This window comes from Sarcophilus harrisii, chromosome 6, assembly GCF_902635505.1.
Source record: "Sarcophilus harrisii chromosome 6, mSarHar1.11, whole genome shotgun sequence".
NCBI classification, from domain to species: Eukaryota; Metazoa; Chordata; class Mammalia; order Dasyuromorphia; family Dasyuridae; genus Sarcophilus; species Sarcophilus harrisii.
The window spans coordinates 240,227,840-240,246,622 of NC_045431.1; the positions used below are offsets into that span (position 1 = coordinate 240,227,840).

An 18,783-nucleotide genomic window follows, 5' to 3' on the forward strand; every position below is an offset into this window, starting at 1 on the left:
GCCCTGGGGCGGGGGGGGGGGAGAATAGGGGGAAGGGGGAGGTGCCCCAGGGGGAGGGGCGGGCCAAGCAGGTTGGGGGGCAGCTGCCTGTTCCCGGGCCCTGCTCCCAGCTCTCCCGGACCCCAGGCACGCCCCATCCATTCCTATTAGCGAGCCTGTTGTTTCTGCCAACAGCGGGGCAAGCTTTGCTTGTGTCTCTGCATCCAGGCACTCAGCATGATGCATGGCACACAGTAGGTGCTTGTTCACCGCATACACCACCAGCATGATGCATGGCACACAGTAGGGGCTTGTTCACCGCATACACCACCAGCATGATGCATGGCACACAGTAGGGGCTTGTTCACCGCATACACCACCAGCATGATGCATGGCACACAGTAGGGGCTTGTTCACCGCATACACAGCCAGTCACAGAGCTGGCTTTGAAGCAGGCCTGGACCTGAACCCAACCCCCCCACCCGCTCCGCAGCCCGTTCAGGTCTCCAGTCTTGATTCTGACAATAATGTGCCAGATTCACGTTTCTAGCTCATGCTTCCCCAGGGCATCCCCGGACTGAATGCCCAATTCCATGATAGAGCTGGAGCAAGGATGAGCCTTTTGGCTTTGCAGATGGAGAAACGGAGGCCCAGAGGGTCATTGATGCCTCCTGCCTCTCCCTCAGTCCTTGAAAGCTTAAAGCAAAGGGGAAGAGAATTAGCATGTGTATGGCTCCTCACAGAGAGCCTCACTATGTGCCTGAGAAGTGGGTGCTGTTATTATCCCCATTTTACAGTTGGGGAAACTGAGGCAAAGAGAGATTTTTTTTTTTTAAGTGACTTGCTCAAGGTCACACAGGTAGCAAGTGGCTAAGACTGGATTTGAACACAAGCCTTCCTGAAGGACACATCCACTTCCTTGAGGCCTAGGAAGGGCCATTGAGTGCAGAGGGGAGGATGCAGTGGGAAGAACAGCTTCCTAGGACCGCCGAGGGTCCCCCCAGACTCAGAGTCAGGAAAGAATCCTTTCTTCAGTGCTCCCTGGCAGGGGAAGCCTTGGGCAGCCTGAGGTGTCAGACTCCTGCAGCCCACGAGGGTTCCCTCCCCCGAAACCTCAGAGCCAAAATAGTGTAGTCACTAAAAAAGATCCGAGCTGCCTCTTGCTCTCCCCGGGGCCCTCTGGGTGGCGGCCCCGGATTCCCAGACATCAGACACTGTCCTTATCACAAATGGAGTCCTGGAAATGACCTCGAAGCCCATCAGCTTCAGCTTGACTTTGCAAAGGGCAAACCGTGGATCAGAGAGGAGAGTGGCTCACTAGGAAGTGACAGGATTCGAACCCGGGGCTTCCCGACTCTAGCTTGGGGCTCTCTTCCACTTGACACTCACCTCTTTCTGCCATCTTGGTTCTCCCGGGCGACGTCCCTGCTTGTAGCCTCCCTCTGTTTCGCCCTCCATGTAGCTGTGGAGGTGCCAGTCCCAGGCCTGATGGTGGAGGAGCAGTGGGGACAACGGCTCCCCTCGCCCCAGGAGAACCCAAAAGGCCCCTCGGCTTCGGCAAGAAGTAGCTCAGACCAGTGCTCTGGTTTATTATTTTGCTTAATTTTGTTTAAATTAATAATTTTCATTTATTTTTCTCTCTCCCATCCTCCCTTTGGGGGGAAAAACAGAAAAAGGAAAGTAAATCCTCGGACAAAAGATCACAAATGTTAGTGCTGGCCATGCCCACAGTGCGCTCTGCCCCCGAGCCCGTGCTCTGTGTCAGGAGGTGGGCAGCACACATCAGCGTCCCCGGAGTCAAGGCCGGCCTCCCTGCCTCCCCGCTGTCCCAGCCACACTGGAACCGGAGCTCCGGGCCTGCCGAGGGAGCTCGTCCCTCCCCTCGCCAGCTCCGATGACCGGGAACATTTTCCTGGCCTGGAACGCAAGGACAAATGCGGCGACACAATGAGAGCGGGACTGGGGAAGGGGCGCTTCGTTCTGCCCTCTGGGCTCGAGTCTGTTCACCACGACAGACCTTCTGGTCCTGGAGGAAAGGCACCAGGTCCCACTGAGGCCTGTGTCCTCCAGGCCTAACGGCCCCGGTTCCTCCTAAGGCAAGACCTCCAGTCTCAGCTGTCCTGGTCACCTTTCCTGGGTCAGTGGCTTTCCTGGACTGGCACAGAACTGGGCACCGTGGTCCTGCAGGGATCCAGTGCGTCCCCGCAATACTGTGTGAATGAACGAATGAACGAACAAACAAATGAATGAATGAACGAACATCCTGGCTGGGTGGGAAAGCCCTCATTGATGCTGTAACCTGGAGGAGAGCACGGCTATTGAGGGAGGGGAGCTCCAGACGCCGTCTCTGGGCCACATAGCCATACCAAGGTTGGGCAAGAGGGGCCTCCTTCCCGCCCTTGCCCCCAACAAGGTGGGAGGGCCCGGCTGCTGGCAGGCCCAGCCGGGGACGAGGCCCAGGGGGCCGGGCGGGCCTGGCTCAGGTGGCAGCGAGACTGGAGGGGGATCTGGTTCCCGGTGACAAAGGGCCCGTGAGGTGGGGCAGGTGAATAAAACATGAGAGGGGCCTGGTGCTCGGCCGGGCTGGAGGCCAGCTGACCTCATTCTGTCCAGCAGCGAGGAGCCACAGCGGGGCTGGTGAGAGGGGCCGGGCCGGAGGCTCTGGGCAGGAGGGCTCCAGGCTGGGCAGGAGGGCTCCGGGCAGGAGGACGGAGGACTTAGGCTTTAGGGGGGGAGATCCTGGAAGAACAAGGAAGCATTTCATCCACTGAAGGGAAGGACTGGGATTGGGGGAACAAGGGGGGCTGAGAGCTTAGGTTGGGGGAGGCAGAAGCAGAGGCCGGGGGGCATCGGAGGCTTCAGGGAAGTCCGAAGGCTGCTTGGGACGTGGCCGAGGCAGCTCCAGCTCCCACTGCGGGTTCTTCCAGACCTTAGGGAGGGCAAGGCTGAGCCCCAACATGGCGCCTCTTCCTCCTCCTCCCTGCCCCCCCACCAGGGTTAGCGCGAGGACTCTGTCCCCAGCCAGGGAGGCAGGGCTGAGAACCAGTCGCCCCAGTTGGGTGAAGCCGGGGGGCACAGGTTCTGGGGAGTTTCTGAGGGGCTCAGAGCAGATGGAAGAGAATTAGGGCCACCCCAATTCTCTAAGGGTCCCCTCCCGGGCCCCAGCGGGCACATCCTGGAATCCAAGGCAGGAAAGTGGGATGATGGAGAGAGCAAAAATGGCGGGGAGGGGGAGGGGAGGCAGGGGGGGGCCCGGGGTTGCCCCCCGGGGGAGGCCTGGGCCCAGGGACTTTGCCTTGGGGCCCCCCGGGGGAAGGCTGGCCAGGAGAAGAGGCCTAAAGGGCCCTCCCTCCCCGCCTCAGGAACCCCCAAGGGGCCGAGGAAGACCCGGCCCCTCCAGCCGGCCCAGGGTCCCCGGGGAGCAGGGGCCCAGCCCGCCCCCCCGGGGCTCTTGGGAGGAAGACTGGCCCAGTCAGGCCTTTGCCGGTGGGCCCGGAAAGGGGGGGGCCGCGAGTGCCCCCAGGGCCCCCGCCCTCCCCCGCCCCGGGGCCCTTGGGCTGGCTGGGAGAGGGGGGAGCGGGGAAGGGGCTAAGGCGCACCCAGGGAAAGGGGGGAAAGCCCCTGGGGGCGAGCCCTTTCCCGGGGCCTTGTTTTTCCCGGCCCGGGGCCCTGGGGGCACCCCCCTGGGGAAGTTTCTAAGAGGGAGGGGAGGCCGAAGGGAGGGGGGGGGACCGGAGGCCCCCAGGGGGAGGGGGCAAGGGAGGTTTGGGGGACCCAGGCCCCCCGGGGGGCTTTTCCCTTTTTGGGGTTCCCAGGGGGCCCCCAGCCCCGGCCCAGGGCCGGGCCCCACCTGAACTTCCCAAACAAATGGAAAAATTTAAAGCCCCACAAACCAGGGAGGGACCTGGAGGAAAAGGGGGAGGGGGCCCAACGGAGGGTGGGGACAAGCGCCCCCGGGCGGCTGCCCCCTCCCTCCCCCCAAGCCCCCTGGGCCCTGGCTGGGAACCCATGGGAACGGCCAAACGGCCCAACAGGGCCCCCAAGGATGGAGGGAGGGGAGAGAGGAGGGAGGGCCCGGCCCAGGGGCTGACAATGAGACGGGGCGCTGGGCAGCTGGAGCTCCGGGGTTGGTGGGGGGCAAAGAAAGCTGGCAGGGGAACGGGGTGCTGGGCACATCGGGCTGGGGGAGGGAGAGACCCCTTGCTGGCAGTCCCTGCCCAGATTTCCTAGAGTAAACTAGAAGCCCTCCTATGTTCTAAGGTCCTTTCTGCGGTGGCGATCCGTTCTGTCCTAAGAGCTCCCAGCTCCGATATTCTATGTTCTGTGTTCTAAGGTCCCTCAGGCTCTGAAGATCCCTGGTACATTCTAAGGTCCCTCCCAGTTCTTTTAGTCCATGTTCTGTTGAGCTGCCTGAATCCCCAAGGGGCTGAGCCTGGGTACAATTGTAAATAATCTCCCCGCCGAGCTCCTGGGCACTGCGACGATGCCCTGCGCCTCAGCTTCACTCCCTCCTGCCCAGTGCCTGCTTTTCCTGGGTCTGGAGGGAAGGTCCCGGCCTCTGACATCCCGGCCCCCCACCCTGGTCCCCACTGCCAGCACGTCCCCTGGATGACCAGGCTTCTTATGGCCTGTCCCAGGCTCTGCCAGCAGTTCACTGACGGAGGAGAACGCTGTCTTCCCTCCCCTCCCAGGCATCACAGGGAACATACTTCCCATGTGCCAGAGCCCGGGCCAGGAAGGGCTGCATCTCTGGGCTCAGAGGGCCGGCCCGGCGCCCTTCAGGTCTAGGGGTCACCTCCTCCAGATGAGTGGCCGGCCAGCCCAGCCCTTGGCAGTGCCCCCCCCAGAGCCTCTCATTCCCCGCTTTGTCTAGGACCACTGGCCACGGCTGGGGTCCCCTGAGGCTTCCTGCCACCGCGAGGTCTCAGAGGAGCAGGGAGAGGCTTCTGAGTCCCAGTCCCCAGCCTATTCAGTACTTAACAGCCTGGTGAGCCCAGCCTGTATCTTCCTGCGGCCCAGCATCGCAGCCACCCAGATTGTATGTACTTACGCTGCTCCTGGCCCACCGCACGCCCACCTGTTTGCTCCTATGGTCTGCCCCTGCTCTCCCTGGATCCCCCCAGGGCTGTCCCCCCAACCTTTCTCCTCCCTGACCATTGCCACCCCCTGAAAACTCTGTCAAGGCTCAAGCCTCTGGCAGAAAGAAACCCCGGGGTACCCAGATGGAAAAGAGGGCAGCAGGAGGGAAAACAGTCCAGAGGGACGGAGAAATGCTGGAGTGGCGGTGAGGGTGGGTGAGCAAGAAGAGGCCCTTGGAAGAAAGGACTTAGCATGGTGTTCTGTGCCCCGGTGACTTAAATCTAGTCAAGCATCTGCCCAAGGAGATGAGATTTGTGAGAGAGCCAAGGAAAGCCAGGAGGGCCCAAGGAAAGCCAGGAGGCCCAAGGAAAGCCAGGAGGGCCCGAGGAAAGCCAGGGAGCCCCAAGGAAAGCCAGGAGACCCAAGGAAAGCCAGGAGGACCCAAGGAAAGCCAGGAGGCCCAAGGAAAGCCAGGAGGGCCCAAGGAAAGCCAGGAGGGCCCAAGGAAAGCCAGGAGGCCCAAGGAAAGCCAGGAGGCCCCCAAAGAAAGCCAGAGCTAAGAAAGCCAGGGGGCCCTAGGAAAGCAGGGAACCCAAGGAAACCAGGAAGGCCTAAGGAAAGCCCAAAGGAAAGCTCCCAAAAGCAGGGGGGCCCGGGAAAGTCAGGGCCCGGAAACCAGGAGCCCAAGGAGGGGGAGGGCCTAAGGGGGGCCCCAAGGAAAGCAGGCCCCAAGGAAAGCCCAACCTAAGGGGGGGGCCCAAAGGGGGCCCAAGGAAAACCGGAGGGAAAGCAGGAGGCCTAAGGAAAGCCAGGGGGCCAAGGAAAGCCAGGGGGGCCCCAAGAAAAGCCAGGGGGCCCAAGGAAAGCTGGGGGGCCAGGAAAGCCAGGGGGCCCCAAGGAAAGCTGGGGGGCTAAGGAAAGCAGGAGGGCCTGAGGGAAAGCCGGGGCCCAAGGAAAGCCAGGAGCCCCAAGGAAAGCCAGGAGGGCCCAAGGAAAGCCAGGAGGGCCCAAGGAAAGCCAGGAGGCCCAAGGAAAGCCAGGAGGCCCCCAAAGAAAGCCAGGGGGCCCCGAGGAAAGTCAGGAGGCCCCAAGGAAAGCCAGGAGGGCCCAAGGAAAGCCAGGAGGCCCTGAGGAAAGCCAGGGGGCCCCGAGGAAAGCCAGGAGGCCCAAGGAAAGCCAGGAGGCCCCCAAAGAAAGCCAGGAGCGCCAAGAAAAGCCAGGGGGCCCCAAGGAAAGTCAGGAGGGCCCGAGGAAAGTCAGGAGGGCCCGAGGAAAGTCAGGAGGGCCCGAGGAAAGTCAGGAGAACCCAAGGAAATCCAGGAGGGCCCAAGGAAAGCCAGGAGGCCCCCCAAAAAAGCCAGGAGACCCCAAGGAAAGCCAGGGGGCCCAAGGAAAGCCAGGAGGCCCCTGATGCTGTAAGACAGAGCTAGGAGAGCAGAGAGATGTGAGGAAAGGAGAGCCTTGAAGGAGGGGGGTGGGAAAGGGACTCCCCTGCAAGATCGGCCCCATGCCAACCCCCTCCCTGACTTCTCTGCCCCCTCTGCCTGGGGCCCAGGAAGCTGAGAGCCGAAGGTCTGCCCTCAGCACCCCAAGAACAGCATGAGAGCTCAAAGACCAAAGGGAGTCACCACAGTGCCCAGGAGGGATCAGGGAGAAAGGGAGACCTAAGAAGGGTCTGAGCAGGAGAGAGCAAAAGATGGGAAGGGTCCACTTTGGGAAGGGCGGTACCCCGGGGAGCCCCCACCCGTAACCTGCCTCTCTCTCCCTCTCAGGACAGGGAGCTTCGTCCAGAAGAGATAGAAGGTAAAATGGAGCCGGCCTCCTGACCACCTCCACCCCCCCACTGCTCAGCCCTCCCATCCTTTAACCCCTCCCTGCCCCCATTTCAGGTTCTACACCCAGAATTCTTGTAAGTTGGGGCTCGGAGCTGGGCGGGGGGCGGGGTAGCGGGATGGGGACCAGAGGGAGGGAGAGGGAGGAGTCTGAGAAAAATCTGGAGGGAAGGAGGAGCACTCTTGAGAGAGAGCAGGGGCGGGATGAATGCCGGATGGACCAGGGAGAGCTGGGAAGGGATGGGAGCCGGGGGGACACTCACTGGCCCCTCTCCTAGAACTACAGACCGCCTTCCAGGAGTTTGACCGAGACAGGGACGGTTACATCGGCTACCGGGAGCTGGGGGCCTGCATGCGCACTCTGGGCTACATGCCCACCGAGATGGAGCTCATCGAGATCTCCCAGCAGATCAGTAAGTCTCAGGCGGGCCGCGCCCTCCCCGTGCCCCCCTCTCAGAAGGCTGGAGCTCTGGGGCAGCCCCTCTGATGCTCACCTGGGGGTCTCGACCGAACGGGCCCCTTGGACTAAAACCTCAGGCCTTTCTAAGGCCCTCTATGCATTGCACCTCACTGCCTCAGAGTCAGAGCAGAAAACACGACTCTTCCCATTCATCCAATAAGCACTTATTAAGTGCCTACTGTATACGTGCCAGGCGGCATGAGTAATGCACAGCAGGCTGGGGGGAGGGCGGTCAGGAAGCCCCGGGGGGGCCCAAGCCAGAAGGTCTCAAATGTCCCAGACAAAAAATGAAAAGGTTCCTGTCTGCATTGATAGAGGAAGTTAGCTCTGTGTGGGACTTTCCTGACAACCAGGAAATCCCAGATTAGGAGAAAATGCAGAAGTAATGGGGGAGGCCTGAGCCACAGGCAGCTGAGCCTAAAAGGAGGCGCAGGGGAGGGGGAACGGCCGGGCCTGGGACAGAGCCCCTCCAGGCCGCCATTTTGGAGGGGAGGAGGGGGCCCGGAGGGGTCCTTGCTGGGCCGAGGGCCCAGAGCTGAGGCTGGGAGCTCTCTGCTTGCCCCGAATGCCAGCTGGGGGGAAGGTGGACTTCGAAGACTTCGTGGAGCTGATGGGCCCCAAAATGCTGGCGGAGACGGCGGACATGATTGGCGTCAGAGAGCTGCGGGACGCCTTCCGGGAGGTGAGGACGGGCAGGTGCTGAGGAGGGGGCTGGGCCCGGGCCACGGAGGGGCTGCAGTTCCCCGGCTGAGCTGCTTCCTCCCGGGGCTCCCCAGTTCGACACCAATGGCGACGGCCAGATCAGCCTGGTGGAGCTGCGGGCGGCCCTGAAGGCCCTGCTGGGAGAGCGGCTCAGCCAGCGCGAGGTGGACGAGATCCTGCACGACACCGACCTCAACGGGGACGGGCTCATTGACTTTGAAGGTAGCTGCTCCTGGCCCTCCCGGAAGCCCCCTAGAAAAGCATATCCCCCCGGAAATGGCGGCGGGACCCCTGAAGGCTCCTAGGGCCCCCCAGGCCCCAGACAAAGCGGGAGCCCTTGCCCAGAGTCAGTTCCAGGGCCCAGACTGGCCGGGCTCCGGCCAGGGCTGGCAGGGCTCAGCAAGCGGGCCTCGGTGCCCAGTTTGCGCCAGGGCTGAGCACTGCGATTAGCCCTGACCTCCCCGAGTGGGAAGCCGGAGCTGAGGGCCCTGCCCCTACAGAGTTTGTCCGGATGATGTCCCGCTGACCCGAGCCACCTGCAGAGACCCCCGAGGGCAGCAGCTTCAGGCCTGGGAGGCGGCTCAGCCGCACCCAGGGGTCACCAAGTGCCGCTCCTGGGGCCTGTCCGGAAGCTTCTTCCCTTCCCCTTGATCTAAAACCCCGGGCCTGTGTGTAAGCTTCCCCGACTCCTCCACACTCCCCACAATCCTTCCCCCAAAGCCCCTCTATCTGTCTGTGTGTCCCTCCCCATCCCCACCCTCACCCCTCACCATAAAGTTTCTGGATGTCTGACCCCAAGGGACTCCTGCCTCTTCTTTGGAGACTGACTGAGGGCTTGGGGCTCGATTGGGGGAAGGTCTCAGGGAGACTTGGGACCAAGAACAGTGACCTTTAACCATGTTCCGTGCTTTGACTCCCCCTTGCTGGGTTACCGCTGCCCAAGCGGGCTCTCCAGACCCAGTACCCGCCGCAGCCGCCCTGCCCCGGGAGGGAGCCCGCGCCCCCTGGCCCTGGACTTCACACGCCCAGAAACTAAAGGCGGTGCCTTGTCGGGAAGGCAAGGCCGTGGCGCCTTTTCTGAATGTAACGTTCACGAAACACCTACTGTGTGCAGAGCACCGTCCCATGCTGGTCTCAGGCCCCGCTGTCACAGAAACGAGCCCCGGCCTTTGGGCCGCCAGCACCACGGGTCCCAGGCAGCGAACAAGGAACGTGTGAGGGGCAGGCAGGGTTTGGAAACCGAGGGACGGCGTTCGGGAGTCCCAGAGCGAGCCCAGGCGGGCGCTGGACAAGGCCAGTTTGCCCGAAAGGGAGGTGCCCATTGCGGCAGCTTGGCCTTGGATGCTGGGACTGAGTCTGGACCGGCGGGGAGGGTTTGGAGAAGAAAGCAGCATCTGGGAAGGCTGGGGCGGCCTGAGCTCGGGCGGGGGGCCTTGGAAGGGAGAGCGGGATGGAGACGGCCCCAAGATGGCAGCCACTGGCAAGCCCTCCCTTACCGCCTCCCTCTACCCACCACAGTGTCCGAGCAGGAGGTGCCAGGGCTGGCCGGGGCAGGCTCTGGCATCACTTGGCCCGGAAAATCCCAATTAATCCCTCATCCTCCTTAATTAGATTTCTCTCCACAATCTGCAGCATTAGGGCAGTATCCAAGTGCTGTGGGCTGCAAGGGCCAGGGGGGCCCCAGAAGGGCGTTCGGATGGCCCTGGGCCTGCCAGGAGAAGTCCGGCCGCACTGGCCGAGGGTGGGGCGGGGAGTTTGGAGCAGGAGGGGCTCAGGTTCTGGCCCAAAGGCCATTTCTATAACCCGGTCCCCAGGGCTCCAAGGACCCACACACTCCTCTCTCCAAGGTCCAGAAAGGAGGAAATCCAGAGACCTGGAGGAGGTGCTGAGCGGGAGCTTCCCAGGCACCCACAGGACCTGAGCCCCCCAAAGGGGAAATGGCATGCCCAAGATCCCAAAACTAAGCCGGGGAAAAGCAAGCCAGGGAGCCGGGGAGCCCAGGAGAAGGGAGCCAGGTAGCCGGGGAGGTGGGGAGAAGGGAGCCAAGGGAGCCGGGGAGAAGGGAGCCAGGGAGCCGGGGAGAAGGGAGCTGGGGAGAAGCGAGCTGGGGAGAAGGGAGCCAGGGAACTGGGGAGAAGGGAGCCGGGGAGAAGGGAGCTGGGGAGAAGGGAGCCGGGGAGAAGGGAGCCAGGGAGCCGGGGAGCTGGGGAGAAGGGAGCCAAGGGAGCTGGGGAGCTGGGGAGAAGGGAGCCGGGGAGAAGGGAGCCGGGGAGCCAGGGAGCCGGGGAGCAGGGGAGCTGGGCTTGCATGGGCCAGGCTGCAGAAATGGGCAAAGAGGAGGAACCTGACAGGGAAACTCAGAAACGGGAGACAGTTCTGAGGAAGTCCTGCAGCTTCAGGTTGCCCACCTTCCCCCCCATGGGAACGGCCTGTGGCCTCACGTCCCATTGGGGTTTCCTGGCCTCCCCTGCCCCCCACACCCGCCCTCCCTGGGAAGCTGATCCTCTGGCCGGCCCCCATTGCTCAAACGGAAAAAACCCGAAGCAGATGCAGCGTCCAAGTTATTAATCCTCTCAAAGCTCGGAGCACTGGGGGTGGGAGGGAGGCCGGTGGGCAGGGACCAGACAAGCTGCTGCCCCCGGATCCCGGACGCGCCTTCCCCAGGGCCCCCAGACCTCCGTGGCACCGTTTCCCTCCCTGGAACCCACGTCTGCCCCCTTTGCCTGCGTTCCCTTCAGAGAACCGGGCCCTGCCTGGACCGCACTGCTCTGCAACAGAGTCACCAACAGGCGCTTTCCCTGTGCCCGCCACGGGCGGAAGAACCCAGCGCCAGCCTCGGCGCCGACTGTATGCACACACGAGCTACAGAAGGGTCTGAGAAGGGGAAGCGGGTGTGAGCAGCCTCAAAGGCAGCCAGGACGCCGAAGGGCAGGGGGCAGGGGCGGGCAATGCCCTCTGGGGCTGGCAAGGAAAGTGCCAAAGAAACCAGGGGAGGGGGCATCTGGGCAGAACTAGAAGGGAGGCTTTCCTACGTCATCATGGGATAAGAAGCCGGCAGGGTTTACTGGGACCAAGGGGGCACGCCACAACCCTCATTTTCCTGAGTTTGAATCCACCTCAGACACATTGCAGCTGTGACCCGGCCCAAGTCACTTCACCCTAATTGCCTCAGTTTCCTCTTCTGTAAAACGAGCTGGAGAAAGAGAACCTCTGCACCTCCTCTGCAAGGAAACCCCAACGGGGCCACGCGGAGTCAGACCTACTGAAAAACTCCACCACAGAAATGTTGGGGAGCACAAGGCTCTGCCCGTGGGCAACTGGGGCTCAGGAACTGCAGCACTCGAAGCTGAGCCCCAGGAGGCGAATGTCAGGCCAGCAGTGCAGAGGGCCAGGACCCGGGGGTGTCACTGCAGGGAAGAGAAGGCCCAACTGGCCGAGAACCCGGGGGAGGGGGAGGAGGAGAGCTGAGAAGGGGGGAGAAGTTGGTCTGCAGGACCAGCGCTCAAGATGTCCAAAGGGCAGCGGATGCGGGGAGACGGGCCCAGGACAGAGACTGAGGCCGGACCCACAGATCTGGGGTGCCCAGAGCCAAGGAGAAAGTGCAGAGAGAGGAGGGGGCTCAGCGCCATCTTTGGGGACCCCCGTGGTCAGACACTTGGAGGAAGAGACAGAGTGCAGAGAGAGGAGGGGGCTCAGCGCCATCTTTGGGGACCCCCGTGGTCAGACACTTGGAGGAAGAGACAGAGTGCAGAGAGAGGAGGGGGCTCAGCGCCATTCTTTGGGGACCCCCGTGGTCAGACACTTGGAGGAAGAGGCAGGGTGCAGAGAGAGGAGGGGGCTCAGCGCCATCTTTGGGGACCCCCGTGGTCAGACACTTGGAGGAAGAGACAGAGTGCAGAGAGAGGGGGGGGCTCAGCGCCATCTTTGGGGACCCCTCGAACTTGGAGGAAGAGACAGAGGCAGAGAGAGGGGGGCTCAGGCCCATCTTTGGGGACCCCCGTTCAGACACTTGGAGGAAGAGACAGAGGCAGAGAGAGGAGGGGCTAGGCCATCTTTGGGGACCCCTGGGGGACACTGGAGGAAGAGAAGAGGCAGAGAGGGAGGGGCCAGGCCATCTTTGGGGACCCCCGTGGTCAGACACTTGGAGGAAGAGACAGAGTGCAGAGAGAGGAGGGGGCTCAGCGCCATCTTTGGGGACCCCTGGGGTCAGACACTTGGAGGAAGAGACAGAGTGCAGAGAGAGGAGGGGGCTCAGCGCCATCTTTGGGGACCCCCGTGGTCAGACACTTGGAGGAAGAGGCAGAGTGCAGAGAGAGGAGGGGGCTCAGCGCCATCTTTGGGGACCCCCGTGGTCAGACACTTGGAGGAAGAGACAGAGTGCAGAGAGAGGAGGGGGCTCAGCGCCATCTTTGGGGACCCCCGTGGTCAGACACTTGGAGATACAGGTCGCAGAGCAATGGCATGAAAACCTAGACAGGATTCAGGAGTCTGGAGAAGGGGCAGTAATGGCAGAGGGGCCCTGGGAAGTCGCACAGAGGTTGAGGAGGGTTTCCAATGGAACAAGAGGGGGACTGTCCCCAGGGAAGAAAGTGTGGGGGTCCTGATGGTGGGGAGAGGGTCTCTTGGAGGAGGGGCAGTCTGCTGAAGTGGGATGAAGGTGGAAGAAGGGGTGCTTCTAAAGGAGAAAAGGGAGAGGTGGGGGACATTTCTCAGGGAAGAATAAGGAGCCTTCCGGAGGAGGGATGAGGATGATCTGTTGGGAAGATAAAGAGAAGGGATTATTGGGGGATAAGGACGGGTCCTCTAGAGGAAGAGGAGGGGGGAGCTCCTGGGGCACAAAAAGGGATGGCCTCTGAGGAAGGACAAAATCAAAGGGCTGCTGGGGGGTTAAGGAAAGGGACTCCCCGGGAGGAACAGAAGGGACTGCTGGGGGATGAGCAGGGTCTGGGGGGGCAGGGGGATGGGTCTCCCGAGGTGGGTAGCCCGGGGCTCCCGAAGCCGGAGGTCTCCTGGGAGGACAAGGAGGAGAGGAGGTCTCCTCGGGGGGAAAGTGGGGGAGGAGGATGTCCTGGAGGGACAAAGAGGAGCGGCGGCTCCGAGAAGGACAACGGGGCTCCGGGGGGACAATGAGGCGGGTCCTAAGGCCGGTGGTCCCCCGAGGGGGCGGAGGCATCCTGGGAGACAAAGGAGGGGGCTCCTGGGGAGAAAAGGCGATGGGAGCACCTGAGGCAGAGACACAGCGGCGGTTGCTAAGCCGAGGGTCTCCTGGGGGGGGGGGCCAGGCGACAGGGAGGGGCGCCTGGAGCAGTAAGGGGGGTGGGGGGGGAGGGAAAAAGCCCGGTGAGGGGGTTGGTGCGGGAGGGGGAGGGGGGGGGTTGCGGGGATGGGTGGATGAGGGGGGGGGTTAAGGGGAGGGGGGCTGGGTGATGGGTTTGGGGGGTGATTTGGAGTTGCAAGTGGTGGTGTTTTGAAGAGGGAAGTGGGGGTTTGGTGGTTTTGGGGGGTGGCGGGGGGGGGTTCCCCGGAGGGGGGGGGGGTGGAAAGGCCGGGGAGGTGGGAGGGTCCCCGTGGCGGGGGAGGGGGGGGGAGTGGAGGGATTTTTGGGGGAGGAGGGGGAACTGGAGATTTTTTGGTAAAGGGTTTCTTTTCTTTTGGGCATGGGTTGGGAGGTAGTGTTTTCTGAAAATTGGGTTACTTTTGCCGACCGAGAAGGGGGAAGGGTGGATGGGGGCAACGGGGTTTCGGGCCGGGGCCCGAATGGTGGTTTGGGAGGTTGAGGATGTGGTTTCTTTACCAGTGGGTGAGTTGTTCTGGGCGTTTTTGGGAGGGGGTGTTTTGGGGGTTTGGCAATCAGAGAGAATGTTGGTTCCTTTCTGAAAGTTGGGAAAATTTATAAAAACGTTTAGTGTTGAGTAAAATTACCGGTTTGTACGTAGGTTTGGTACTTTCCGTCTGGTGAGTTTTGAGGTGGAGCGGGTGGGGGGGGGGAGAAATTGAGGGGGGGGGGAGGGGGGAAATTGAAAAGGGGGGGGAGGGGGGAAATGAGGTACGGGGGATGGGGAGGGGGGGAATGAGGGTAGGGGTGGGGAGGGGGGAAATTGAGGAGGGGATGGGTGAGGGAGAAATTGAGGTAGGGGGGGGAGGGGAGAAATTTGAGGAGGGGGGGGGAGGGGGGAAATGAGGGTAGGGGGTGGGGAGGGGGGAAATTTGAGGGGTAAGGGGGGGGAGAAATTGAGGTAGGGGATGGGAGGGGGGAATGAACGGGGGATGGGAGGGGAGAAATTGAGGAGGGGGATGGGGAGGGGGAAATTGAGGGGGGGATGGGGAGGGAGAAATTGAGGGGGGGATGGGGGGGGAAATGAGGAGGGGGTGGGGAGGGAGAAACTGAGGCACGGGGATGGGGGAGGGGAGAAACGAAGGGGGAAAGGGGAGGGAGAAATAGAGGGGGGGTGGGGAAACTGAGGAGGGGGGATGGGGGAGGGGGGAAATGAGGAGGGGATGGGGAGGGAGAAATGAGGCAGGGGGAAAGGGGGGGGGGGAAATTGAGGAGGGGATGGGGAGGGGAGAAACTGAGGAGGGGATGGGAGAGGGAGAAACTGAGGATGGGGATGTAAGGAGGGGAAACTGAGGAGGGGATGGGAGGGGAGAAACTGAGGCACGGGGGATGGGCGAGGGGGAGAAACTGAAGGGAGGGGAAGGAGTGGGACAGACATTGGCCCAGGTCAGACCCTGAAGTTAGTCCAGAGCCCCAGTGCGGCATGTTCTGGATTCTGGGCTCTGGCATGCAGCATTCTGGCTTCCTAGCTCTTCCGCCTGGACCCTGACGTGCCGTGTTCTGTGTTCTGAGCTCCCTCCCCGCCATGACAAGCCTTGTTCTAGGTTCTGTGCTCTCTGCTTCGGGCTTTGGTTCACCACGTTCTAGGCACTGACACGCTGTTGTTTTATGTTCTGAGCGCCACCTTCTGGTTCCGAGCCTTTTACCCTGGCTCCGCGTGCCGCCTTATGGGATCCAAGGCCCCGGGGTCTGGCTTGTTAAGCTCTCTGACTTGCATTGTTCTAGGTGCTGAGCCCCCCCCCCCCCCCCCCCCCCCCCCCCCCCCCCCCCCCCCCCAGCACTAGCCTCCATGTTCTAGGTCCAAACCCATAGACTCCACCCAACTTGCACATTGTAAGTTCTAATACTCCCACGTTCTAAGTTCTGAGCCCCCAGTTCTGACACGGCATGTTCTAGGTCCTAAGCCCCCTCCCGGATATGCCGCGTTCTAGGCCCCAGACCCATTCTCCAGCTCTGACACGCCTCCTTGTAGGTTCTAAGCTTCTATCCCTGGCTGACTTGCCCAGGCTAAGGCCTCCCACACGCTGACTTAGCACATCCTAGGTTCTGAGGGCACAGCTCCACCATGGCATGTTGTAGATCCCAAGCCCATCCCCCTTCTCGTGGCTTCTGACTTGCACGTTCTAAAGTTCTAATACCCCCAGGTTCTGAAGTGCCACGTGCTAGATTCTGAGCCCCCCCTCCATGGGTGCAGACTGGCCTGCGTGTTCTAGCTTCTGCGCCCCTCTCGGTGCCGTGCTCCAGGTTCCAAGTCCCCCTCTTCTGTGTCTCCTTATCCCTTGGGGCTCTGAGCAGAGCCAGAGAGCGTTTTGGGCGCGGCCCCTGGTTTAACACAGGCCGGGTTCTTTGAGCTGCAGCCAGAGAGGCTTTGACATAGGGCAGTTGGTGCCAAGTTACAGGAACCCCGTGAAACAGCTGATTTGGAGCCTCAGCTCTGGTGGTCCAATGGTTGGCGTACCAAGCCCGCAGCCAGGGAGACTAACATCCGGCCTCAGACACTCACTAGCTCTGCAACCCTCGAAAAGTTCCTTCACCCTGCTTGCCTCAGTTTCCTCATTTGTAAAATGAGCATGGGAAGGAAATGGCAAACGGCTCCATGTCTCTGCCAAGGAAACCCCAAATGGGGTCACTGAGAGTCAGAGAAGACTGAAAAATAACTTGGCAACAACAGAAAGCTCAGGAGGAAAGAAACGGGCACCCCCCCCCCCTGCCCCCACAAAGAGTCACCTACTGTTCACCTGTCCAAGCCAGGAGCCCGGCGCTTGATTTTTTTGTTTTTGTCCCCAAGAGAAGGCCCATGGCAGGGGAGGTCAGGCAGGGGCGGGAGTGGGAAAATTAAGTCAGGGCCAGCTGTCCAGCTGTGAGCCGGACGGCAGAATGAGCCAGGGATCCAAAGGCAGGGCCTCCAGGCCCCACCGAGATGCCCACGGCAGAGGGAAGGCCTGGCCTAGACAGCTCCAGGGAGGGGCAGCCTGAGGAAAGGAGGGGCTGGGGAGCACTGGCCCCCAAGGCTTCCCCCTAACCACTTCCCTCTCCCCAATCTTCCAAAACTTGCAGCCACCAGCGTCCCCTCCCCGTCGGGCTCAGTTCCTGGAGCCGCCGCCCCCTTCCGCCCCCTCTTCAATGACTTTGGGCCGCCTTCCATGGGCTACGTGCAGGTGAGTGGCTGAGAGGTGGGGCTGGGGGTGGGCCAAGGCTGGGCCCAGGCTTCCAACCTCGCCTCTTCTTGCAGACTATGAAGCCCCCTGGCTCCCAGGGCTCCCAGAGCACCTACACAGACCTGCTGTCCGTTATCGAAGAGATGGGCAAGGAGATCCGGCCCACCTATGCCGGCAGCAAGAGCGCCATGGAGCGGCTGAAGCGAGGTGCGTGGGAATGGGCCCCTCCCCAACACCCGTGGGGGCAGCAGGCCGAGGAAGAGGCGTGGGGGTGGGCTGCCCCAGGCTGCCCGTCAGTTTAGCCTTCTCTTCTCCTCCTTAGGCATCATCCATGCCCGGGCACTGGTCAGAGAATGCCTGGCAGAGACAGAGCGCAACGCCCGCACGTAACGGCGTGCCATCCCCTCTACCCTATGGACCTTCCCACCTATTTGCATCACCTTTTGGAGCAGAGCCCCTCCCCTCGTGCCCTTCTTCTCTTCCTGACCTCCTCCTGCCCTGTGACCTCCAGCCACACAGGGTGGCGTGGGAGAAGCTGGATCCAGCACCAGACAAAAGCAGCAGAGCCGACGCCTCGGCCTCGCCGGGCCTTGGAGAGTCCTTGGCCCGGCCCCACCTCCAGCCCGACTCTGTACTGACCTTCGGCCCCCATCCCTCCCTGTCCCACGCTGGATCTCCTCTCTCCTCTGCCGGGGGCCTCCCTGGCACCCACCACCTTCCAGCCCTGCCTCTGGGCTGCTCAAGGTGGTGCCTTTTCTCAGCGTCTTTTACTAAAATGCTCTTTTTCTATAAATAAAAGGAGATTTGGAGTTGTTCTCTGCGGACATCGCTGGCTGCCTGCGGGCCTTGCGGGGCCGGAGGGGGGCTGGGGACGTTCAGGGAGGGCTGGGGATGCCAGGGAAGGTGCCGGCAGTCAGCGCGTCCACATCACGGCTGGTGTTCTGCCATCCTTCCCGGCACTGAAGTTGTGTGTTCTGGGATCATTTGCTGAAATTGGCAGGGTCTTAGAACAGACCCTCCAGGATGGAGGGGACATGAGGGATAAAGGTTAGGGGTCAGGCCTCGGCTTCAAACCCCAGCTCTCTCCCCAGTGACCTGGATGTTCATGGGAAAGCCAGCTCAGTTTCCTTGTCTGTAAAACAAGAGGGAAAGTCCTGGGTCAGGGAGTGGCAGGTGCCGGCCTCGCGGCCCTGGCTGTAGCTCCCTAGGTTTAGAGATGCAACCCCCTTACCCCCCCCCCCCCCCAGCCCTTATCCTTCAGCGGAGTCCTTGCCCTGCCTCCTGGTCTGGGAGGGATGCCAGTTAGGCTCCTGGCCTGCCCAGGGCAAGGTCCCAGGGTGGAGCTGGGCAGGGCCCTCCGCCCAACCAAGCCGAAAGTCCCCCAGCTACTTACCCTTTGCCCAGCTCTGGTCCCCTTGGGAAACGCGAGCATTGAGGAAGGTGGCGGGCCTTCTGATTGGCAGGGAAAGTCCTTCCATAGCCCCCCACCCCTGCCCCCACATCCTGTCGAGGGTGAGCCTGGGGGCTTGGCAATGCCGGCAAGAAGGCCGTTGGCCCAACAGCCAAGCTTGGCCCCTCCCTGGGGCGCCAGCTCCCACTGCGTGATTGACAGCGGGCTGTGTAGCCACTGGGGCGCAGCCTGAAGGGGAGACCTGAGGCAGGTTCAGCCGCCCGGCCTGCGGCTTCCCCTTCTGTGCTTGGGGGGGGAGGGGTCACGGACCATGCTGACACCTTTCCTCCCCAGAGCCCTGCCTGGCAGAGAAGTGGGGCTTGGCCCAGGCGGGGGGCCGTGGGGATGCCCCCCCCCCCCCACCGAGCTGCTGGGAGGAGGCGGGAGGCTCGAGCCGTTAGGAAAGCGGATGCCAGAGCTGGGAGGGTCCCGAGGACTTGGGCCAACGAGGCCCTTTTAACAGAAAGCCGGGCAGAGAGGATGTAACTTGTCCGGGGTCACACGGTTACTCGGTGGCACCTGTCACTGGGCGCCTGGCAGAAGGGTGAAGGGCTCAGCAACAGGGGAGGCAGGAAAGGCTCCCCATCTGTTGAGCTCTGTTTGAGCTAGCCCAGACCCCTGGGCCCCCCCGGGCCCCCCTTCCCCTTCTGGGAGGTTTCCTCCGGGGCCCCAGCCCAGCCCGTCTCAGGGAGCTCTGGGCCAGGCCTGAGCCTGCTCAGCTCGCTGGGCCCTACTTCCCCTTCAGGGATATCTCCTTCCAGAGCAGGAGGGCACCCTGGGTCCCTGCT

General features: G+C 62.3%; 3 protein-coding genes across 3 annotated transcripts; 2 read left to right on the forward strand and 1 right to left on the reverse strand.

Moving 5' to 3' along the window:
• Positions 1–846: 846 nt before the first annotated feature.
• On the reverse strand, positions 847–2,938 carry LOC111719570. The gene is made up of 3 exons (XM_031943617.1): positions 2,820–2,938; positions 2,579–2,701; positions 847–2,189 (listed from the first exon to the last, which is right to left on the reverse strand). Exons 1-3 carry the CDS (start codon positions 2,936–2,938, stop codon positions 1,604–1,606), a joined length of 828 nt encoding a protein of 275 aa, XP_031799477.1. The 3' UTR covers positions 847–1,603.
• Positions 2,939–4,462: 1,524 nt separating this feature from the next.
• LOC100917058 (calcium-binding protein 2) lies at positions 4,463–8,985 on the forward strand. Its single transcript, XM_031943619.1, has 7 exons — positions 4,463–4,561; positions 4,853–5,017; positions 6,831–6,861; positions 7,169–7,303; positions 7,923–8,032; positions 8,127–8,274; positions 8,553–8,985. Exons 1-7 carry the CDS (start codon positions 4,463–4,465, stop codon positions 8,576–8,578), a joined length of 714 nt encoding a protein of 237 aa, XP_031799479.1. The 3' UTR covers positions 8,579–8,985.
• A 6,319-nt stretch (positions 8,986–15,304) lies between these two features.
• Positions 15,305–17,361, forward strand: CDK2AP2 (cyclin dependent kinase 2 associated protein 2). The gene is made up of 4 exons (XM_031943620.1): positions 15,305–15,355; positions 16,339–16,545; positions 16,620–16,752; positions 16,868–17,361. Exons 1-4 carry the CDS (start codon positions 15,305–15,307, stop codon positions 16,933–16,935), a joined length of 459 nt encoding a protein of 152 aa, XP_031799480.1. The 3' UTR covers positions 16,936–17,361.
• The last annotated feature ends 1,422 nt before the right edge of the window (positions 17,362–18,783 follow it).